The sequence below is a fragment of the Condylura cristata genome, unplaced genomic scaffold (genome assembly GCF_000260355.1).
Source record: "Condylura cristata isolate star-nosed mole 26May11 unplaced genomic scaffold, ConCri1.0 scaffold00001, whole genome shotgun sequence".
Classification (NCBI taxonomy): domain Eukaryota; kingdom Metazoa; phylum Chordata; class Mammalia; order Eulipotyphla; family Talpidae; genus Condylura; species Condylura cristata.
Window position 1 is genome coordinate 4,392,111 of NW_004567102.1, and position 8,567 is coordinate 4,400,677.

Consider the following 8,567-nt stretch of genomic DNA (forward strand, 5'->3'; position numbering starts at 1 on the left):
GAAGGCCCAGCAGCAATCTGCCTAGCAACTCCTACCACGCCCCACCTCCCACAAGTCCATTCGCCTCACAGCAACCAAAGAAATTGTTATAGGTCAATCAGATCACATTAGTCCTGTTTAACTCCCTCTCCCTATCTGCTTTTAAAATAATAAGGAGTTTCCTTAGCATGGGTCACAAGGCCATGAGCTCTAGTCATTTTTCTCTCTACCCCACACTCCTCCACTCTCTCCATCTTTTCCGGCCACACTAGCCTCCTGCTGTTTGGCAATATACGGGTCTTTTCTTCCACAGGACCTTTGCACTCGCTGTTGTCCCTACTCAAAACTCCTTCCTTCAGGTCCTTCCCCAGCTGGCTATCTTATCCTCAGATCTCAGCTCAAAGTTACCTGCCTAATCTAGTCTAAAGTATCCCCAATAACCACAAACTTACTTGCAGAGCATTTATCTCTGTGTGACATTATTTGCTTTAAAAAAAAATGTGTCTATATATATTTGTATGTGCATATGTTTTTGAAGATTTATTTATTTATGCATTTAAGAGCTGGGGTGCAGGCCAGAGGTATAGGGGTGGGGGTGGGTGAGAGGATTCACCAGAGACAGAATGGGTTCTTTTTTTTTTTTTTGTAAGATTATTCATGCGTACAGAGCTGGGGGGTACAGGCCAGAAGTACAGGGGGTGAGGCAGAGTGGGGAGCAGAACAGGTAGATGTACGAAACACACTGCTGAGGGAGCAGTGTGTGAGACAGGAGAAGTCTGCTGCACCATGTGGTCACCTCCCCAGCCAGGAATGGAACTCATGTTGCAGTGGCTGTGAATTGCCTCACAGTGCTGAGACTTAACCTATTATGCCCCCAGGGACACCCATGTGCCTATTTTTTTAAAAAAGCTATTTATTTTTATTTATTCCTGGTGGTGTAGGGGTTAGGTCTCACCACTATCACACTATCACCCGTCACTGTGGCCTTACTTCAATCTGTGGCTGGGGAGCTACCCATATATTTCTTTACATACTCGTTACTACTGTGAGTTCTATGACAGCAGAGTTTTTCTACCTTGTTCACCACTGTGCTTAGCACAAAGAGGGCTCTTGATAACAAGTGATAATCAATATCACTTATCAAATGAGTGAATGTTGCAGTAGTGTTCAGTAATTCATATCTATTATTAAGCACATTCCAGTTGAGATAGAACATTATTGCTTTTGTCTTCAGAATGTAAGAATCAACCTTTCTTCTCATTTTACAGATGAAGAGACTGAGGTTAGAGAAGTTAAATGAGCTAACCAGGGTTTCAAAGAAAGCATGTCAGGCCTCCCTGGTGGCATAGGGGTTAAAGTCTCAATGCTATTAACTATTCCCAGCCACTGCAGCACAAGTTCGATACTCAGCCCGGAAGCTGACCCATATGTGATCGTAGCAGACCTCTCCTGTCCCATCCCCTGCTCCCCTCATGGTGTATTTCAGCCAATCTGCCTGTTCTGCTCTGCACTCTGTCTTTGATGAATCCTCTCACCCTCCTGCACCTCTGGCCTGTACCCCAGCTCTTGTATGCATTCATAAATCTTAAAAAAAGAAAAAAGAAGAAGAAGTTGGCCCCTATGCCTTGCTTCTTATCTTTGAATATAGTTGTGATACCTGGACCAGAAGCCATCACTTCGTGACAAGGAGGCCCACTATTTTTGCATGATGCAGAGTAGAAACAGCTGAGTGGCAGAGTGAGCTGACAAAACAGCATTGAGTTAATCTACCCCCAGACTTATTGTGAATTTAGAAAAATAAATGCATTTGAGTTTGAACCACTATCGATCAGATTTTGTTACCTACAGACAAAACATTCCTAAATGAAACTGATTCCTCTGTGCCCCAATAAGTTTTTCATCATTCTCCTGCTTCTTCCTTACCCTAACATCCCAATGGTAGATCACCTCCAGGGACTGCCTTGGGTCTGCACTGGGAGAACTTTGAGCTGGGAAAGGAGAGATCATCAGTTACCAACATGGTCTGGGTGCCATGGAAGACTGACAGCCTTCCCACACCTCTCTATAGTCTCTGCTCACCAAGGATTCCTTCAGTTCACTTCTGGGTTTGCCTCCCAAAGCCAGAAGTATCCCTTCACAAGGAAGGCTCTGGAGACTGAACACTTAATTCTTAGTCATACCTGCCATGGTTGGTACTCAGAACCCCATGGTGTACCCCATGGAGAACTCAACCACCAACCTCAGGAAGCCCTCAAAGATTTATTCTGAGGAAACTGGATTTGGATACCCCTCCTTAAAATATGCTAAATCTGGGCCCTTCCTGGTGGCAATGGGTTAAAGCACAGCACTATGAAGCTATCCACAGCCACTACAGCGTGCGTTCGATCCCCCGCAACACAGAAGGTGACCCACATAGTGTAGCAGACCTCTCTTGTCTTGTTCACTGCTCCCCTCAGTGTGTTTCAGTCAGTCCACCTGTTTTGCTCCCCACTCTGTCTCTGGTGAATCCTCTCACTGTCCCCCCATACCTCTGGCCTGTATCCCACTCATTGTATGTATAAATAAATCTTTTTTTTTTTTAAACCATACTAAATGTGTAATTTTGTGCAGGCCCTTGAAACTCTCTAGTCTTGACTGCTAAGTAGCAACAGGGGAAAATACTACTATCTACTTCATAGGGCTGTTGTAAGACTCAAAAGATACAGTAATTGTGATAGGCTGAAAAATAAGATGTTCTCCAAGATATCCACTCTCTGGTGGACAAGTCTGCATAATCTCCTGTCTCTTCCCCACTTTTTTTTGTATAAAAAAGAAAGATTTATTTATTTACTCATACAGAACTGGGGTACAGGCCAGAGGTGCAGGGGCGGTGAGAGGCTTCACCAGAGACAGAGTGGGGAGCAGAACAGGCCGACTGATGAAGTACACTGCTGAAGGGAGTAGTGGGCGGTCAGGAGAGGTCTGCTGCACCACATGGATCACCTCGGGGGCAAAGATGGAACTCTTCACTGAAGCAGCTGCGGCTAGCTTGCAGTGCTGCGTCCTAACTCCTAACCCATTGCACCACCAGGGAGGGCCACTCCCCACCTTTTTTTAAACTAAGATTTTTAGTGTCTTAGAGTTCTTTCCTTTTTTATTTTTATTTTTGCATAGAAGAATTGAGGTGTAGGCCAGAGGTGTGGGGTGAGGAAGGGAGGGGAGGTGGGGGTCTCACTCACCAGAGACAGAGTGGGGAGCAGAACAGGAGGATCTACTGAAGTACACTGCTGAGGGGAGGGGCTAGGAGCAGCAGGTGAGAATGTGGGTCAGCTCCCTGGTGGGGGATTGGGCTCAGGCTGCCATGGTAGCAATGAGACTTAACCCTTAGGCTGCCAGGGGAGCTCCATGATCCTCTCTCCTTGACTCTGTGTGTGTGTGTGTCTGGGTGGGGGGTAGCGGGTAAGGAGAACCTGGGAATATAATGGGATACTCACTCTTGGGATCATGTTACTTTCCATAAGACGCTGTCTTAATAGACTAGGGAAGAGTCTCCTGACAGATATGAAGAAATAACTGCCATGTTGTGAGAAGCCCATGTACCTAGAACCTGAGGGCAGCCTCCAGGAGCTGAAACCAATAACTAGCAAGAAAACCAGACTTTATTCTTATAACTGCAAAGAACTGAATTTTGCCACCAATTTAAATGAGCCTGGCTTGGACCTCAGGTCTCGGGTGAGCTCACATGTTTTGCACATACTTCAGTTGCAACCTGGGGAAACCCTGAGCAAAGAAGCTAAATTGTGCAGTCCCAAATCCTGTGCTGAGCCTGGGCTTCTCACCTATAGAAATGGTAAAATAATAAATGACTGCTGTTGTAAGCCATTCGATTTAACTTGTTACACAGCATTCAAAAACTAATATAACAATCTTAGTTTGAACCAAACGACTATTTGAGAAAGGTAAACACATTTGCGTGTGGACAATTGCAGGAGGTTCAGTCTAACATAGATGTCAAGTATCTAGCACATAGCAAGCACTGAATAAAAATCTCACTGTTATCATCCCCATGGTTCCAATCAGTGAGTGCCTGGGCACATTTAAAGGCCAAATGAACCTCGTTTTCCTAGCACTGGCTTTGACAGCTGCCACTCTGGTCCAGGCCCCTCCTTCCCAAAGACACCCTCCCAGCCTGTCAGAAGAAAGAATTCAGAGCTTATTCACACCTCTTCTGGGAGGCCCAGGGCTCTGCTCCCGAGCTAGGCTGGACCCCAAGGCAGAAGAACACAACCTAACAGGCAGCAGAAAGCAACATGTCTGGAGCAGCGGCAACAGCTGCCCACGGGCTCCAGGCCAGCGCGGGGAGAGGGGAGCTGTGTGAGAGATTCCTGCAGGGTTTAGCAACCACCTGCCTCTAGGCTCTCCCCCCTCCCCTGCCCTATGCACCCACCTTATGGAAAGATGCATTGTTTCTTCCCGAAGGACCCTTTGAAATGCAAAGATTTCCTGTTATATAAAAAATGCAAATCACTCTTTTCAACCAAGAAGACACTCAGGTATAGAAACCTGAAGATAAACAGGCCCCTTGAGAATGGGATCCTGGACAGGTGAGTTTCCATTGGGTCTGCAAGGAGCCAGCTAAGTCAGGAAATGGTAGGGTCTCATGCTGCCTACTGTTATCTGGTTCCACAAACTATCACTCACTCCCAAAGTAACCCCTATCAGTCTCTTAATAGTCACAATTTGATATATCAATTATATCTCAAGAAAGCAGAGACAGTAAGAATCTCTAGATGCTTCCAGGACCTACAAAATTCTGGACACAAATAAAGATGACAGATCTTTATTTATTATCAGATGTCAAATAGCAGGCAATACACATTACTATTCATGGATCAATCCATTTAGTCTCCCTAACTGCGAAAAGGACTGCTATGCTTCTTTCAGATGGGGAAACTGAGACTCGGCTTAAACACAGGGACAGAGTTGGGATTTGAACCCAAGGAGACAGATGCCAAAGCTCATGTTCTTAGCCACTGTGCAAAAAAGATCAGAAGCTTTGTGATCTTTGGTCCTGAGCTCTACCTAAGCTGGTAAAAGTAATTGTTTGGGGTTAGACTATAGACCAAGAGATACCCCACCTAAAGAAGGGTCCCAAACATGCCCACCCCCCAACGCCAACTGCCTTCAGCAGAGGCTTAGCTTGCCACTGCCATATGGGGTCCTGGGCTGGGGCTCAGATGTACTCCACCGTGGGCAACTTCGCTCAGCTAGGAGTGTCCTAGGATAGGCACAGGGCACTGGGTCTGCCTCAAGGCAACAGCAGAGTCTCTTGGGCTGCAGGGCTGCAGGGGCTGGCAGGGACCTTCCTAAGGAGCAGAGAGCCCTGGGAACTGGACCCAGAAATGCTAGTTTCCCCAAAACCTCAGCCCCTGGAGTTCTCACCTCACCACCCCTCTGTCTGCCCTTTGGTTCCCTGCCAACCAGCAAGTGCAGCCTAGAGGCTCAAGGCAGGGACATCCCACACTCCTCTCCTGGGGCCAGGTCACTGCTGACCATGGGGCACAGGGAAGGATCACCAACTGGTGCGCATGCAATGAAGAATATGCTGAAGAAAATCATTTGTGTTGCAATCCCTCTTCCCCGCCCTCCTTCCCTCATCTCCTTTTCTTTGTCTCCCTGTTTGAGAACCTGGATAGTGGGATCGGGTGGAGGCAAAGAAGGAAGATTTACAGTTTCTTTTTTCATATATGCTTCACTTATTTTTAATTGAAGCAACAGGGGGTTACCCCCATCAGATATTGTCATCTTGAATTTGCCATTTCAAGCTTACCCAGATAGTTTTCTTGCCTCTCCTCGTTCTAGGTAACTCCTTCCTGCTCACGCCTCCCAAAACCCACATCTCTACCATCCAGGTTTTTGGAGAGCAGGAGGCAGGCCCAGGCAGGCCCCTCCTCAGGCTGATGCATCATGTCCTCTGAGAGGGAACAAACACCAGGTACAACCCAGACACACACACACACACACACACACACACACACACTCCCAGGATACCTCTTACAGGGAGAAGTCTGAGTCCTTTGAATACCCCCTCTTCCAGAGAGCCAGCTGGAGGGGCTGAGCACCACCGCCTCACAGCAACCACCCCGGCCCCTTCTTGAGCAAAGTAGAAGGCTGGATGTTTCGGGATCTTCTATTCCTGCAAGTTCACTCCTCCGATAGCCTCTGTTGAGTACCTGCGATGTGCCAGCCTCTCTTCTAAGCATGTGAGCTACCTCAATGAAGAAGGTTTTTCGATGCGTCTGTATTCATTTTTGTACTTGACAAATGGGGGAAACCAAGGCTAAAAGTGGTAGAGCAGAGATCCCTTTCAAGGTGTCTCTAAGCCACAGGATCACATGGTCTCTCTTCTCCACTGGAGTTGAGGGCTTATGAGTGGGAGTCAGATGGGGGTCTCAGCCTTCAAATGCTAGAGAGGTGGGATGAAGTCTGCACAATGTAGATGACATAAGAGGCTGAATCCTCAGTGTGTGAGTGACCCCGTGACCCAGGTTGAGCACCCAGGGACACAGACACAGCACTCCTTCTGTGGAGGAGAAGCAGGGTTGGACGTGGGGAACACGCGGCCAGGTTTTTTGGGATGGAGGGCTGTGACCTGGCAGAGATGTAGGGCTGAAATCTGGGTGGGGAATGGGCCATTTGGAGGCTCCAAGGTGGGAAGGATGGGGAGACAGCTCCAGCAGAGGCATGACTGAAGGCTGGGAGGGATGTTGCTCTTCTGCCTGCAGAAGAGGGGGCAGGCAGTGGCAGCTGCTGATGGCTGGGGAGGTGAGACCAGAGCTAATGGGCCATCAGGAATCTCCCAGCAGAGTAATGGCAAGATGCAAATGGTTCTGGGAGATGGTTCTGACAGCCCTGTGTGGGAGGGACCCTGCGAGAAACAGGGGAGTTCTCACAGGAGGGCCTGGCTCAGCTGTGTCCCACCTCATCAGTCCTTACTCCCACGCACCCCAAGTCCCCCTGAACCGTTCCCTCTCTCAAGCTCCAGGCTCTCATGCTCCAGGGGCATGCCTGTGGAGGAAGGGTCTGGCCAAAGAGTGACCTGGAAGGTGGGGTGGGGAATTTGAAACTAGGGGACTATTAGCATCCAAGAAATGCTGGTGGTCAGGGGGATGCTGGTGGTCACTGGGGCAGCTGGAATGGTATGTCTAGGGGAACCCCAAGATGGGCTATGCCCAGGGGTATATAGCCAGCAAGGCAGTAACCCCAGGCTAGTCACAGGGTGATGCACTAGGGGAAAATCCCTCTTCTCCACCTGTACCTATTATACCTGGGACAGCCTTCCCTCTGAAAGGAGAACTGGGGGAGATCCAGCTCTTAAATAGAGAAGTTACCCCCCAAAGCCTGTGTAAGTGACTGAAGGTGCAGGGATGGCAGCCCACAAAAACATTCCTCCCCTTCCCCTGCTGGATTCTGAAAGTCCACAGTATTTTAGTCCTTTGGCTTAAGATTCTGGACCCACGTTATGGGTTGGTTGGTTGGTTTTTTAATGGTGCCGCTTTAAGTTGTTTTCAGTTACCCACACCTCAGTGTGAATGAGAGGCTCTGATCTTTTTTCCAGTCTTTTTTGTGTGTGGTTGCAGGTGTAGAAAGGCTTTAGAATCCTGGGGTCTCGAGCAATTGGGGTGTGGGGGGGGGGAGGATGAGGGTGTGGGCCAAAAGAGGAAAGAAAGGAGAGGAAAGGGGCAGACAAGGCAGAAGCTGGCAAGCCTAGGAGGGATGGAGCTAATCACTTCTCTACTTGGGGAGGGTTGGTCAGGAACCTGCAAAGACCCTCAGGTAGCCTTTCACTATCTCCTCTCTCCACCGGGAGCCTGGGCCCCTGTCCCTGTCTTCATATTCCTTTACAGCAACAACCCGGGAGGGAGAACTTTCGGGATGAGACCCCAAGCCGGGCTTCCCATTCAGAGGCAACCACCCGCAGCTAACCATGGGCTCTGGCAGGGTTGGGGGGGGGGGTGTCCAGGAGGCGAGACACTCTAGACCGTGATGCGCGGAGGTTGGGGTCCCCGCAGGAGGGGCCGCGGGGCTTCGGGTCCAGGGGCGGGGCAGGGGACCCGGCCAGCGGGTGGCTCACCTGCAGGACACGGTGATCTCCACTTTGGTGGCCGGGATGCTGCCCGCCAAGGAGTCGAACTCGCTCAGCGACGCCATGTCCTCGGGCTGCTCCATCACCCACCGCGCCCCCCACCCCAAAATTAGTCAATCCCTGGGCGATTCACGCCTCCACAGGAGCAACTGAAACCCTGGGCTCTCCCCCAACTCCCGAGACTGGGCTGGGCGGCAAGGGAGGAGAGAGGAGCGCGAAGAGGGGGCGTGGGAAGTGAGAGAGGGAAGGGAGGTGGAGGGAGCGGGGGCCGCGGCTAGAGGAGGGGGCGCGGGTGACGCGAAGAGGAGGTTGGGGACCCAGCGGAGTGGGGGCAAGGTGGCCAGGGAGCTGGGGCCAGGGGACAGGCGGAGGGGCGCGGGGAGTGGGCACCGGGAGCGACGCGCGGAGTCAACCTAAACAGGGGCGCGGAGACAGGGGATGAGGGTGCGGGAAGAGGTGGCGC

General features: G+C 50.2%; 1 protein-coding gene across 2 annotated transcripts in view; it reads right to left on the reverse strand.

The window, feature by feature from the left end:
• Positions 1 to 8,561, reverse strand: part of CPNE5 (copine V) — a 93,369-nt gene extending 84,808 nt beyond the window's left edge. For both annotated transcript variants that reach the window (XM_004673428.2, XM_012723096.1), the window contains exon 1: positions 8,093 to 8,561. In XM_004673428.2, the coding sequence (XP_004673485.1) occupies positions 8,093 to 8,187 (95 nt within the window). In that variant the 5' untranslated portion in view covers positions 8,188 to 8,561. The remainder of the gene's footprint in view (positions 1 to 8,092) is intronic.
• Between the last annotated feature and the right edge of the window lie 6 nt (positions 8,562 to 8,567).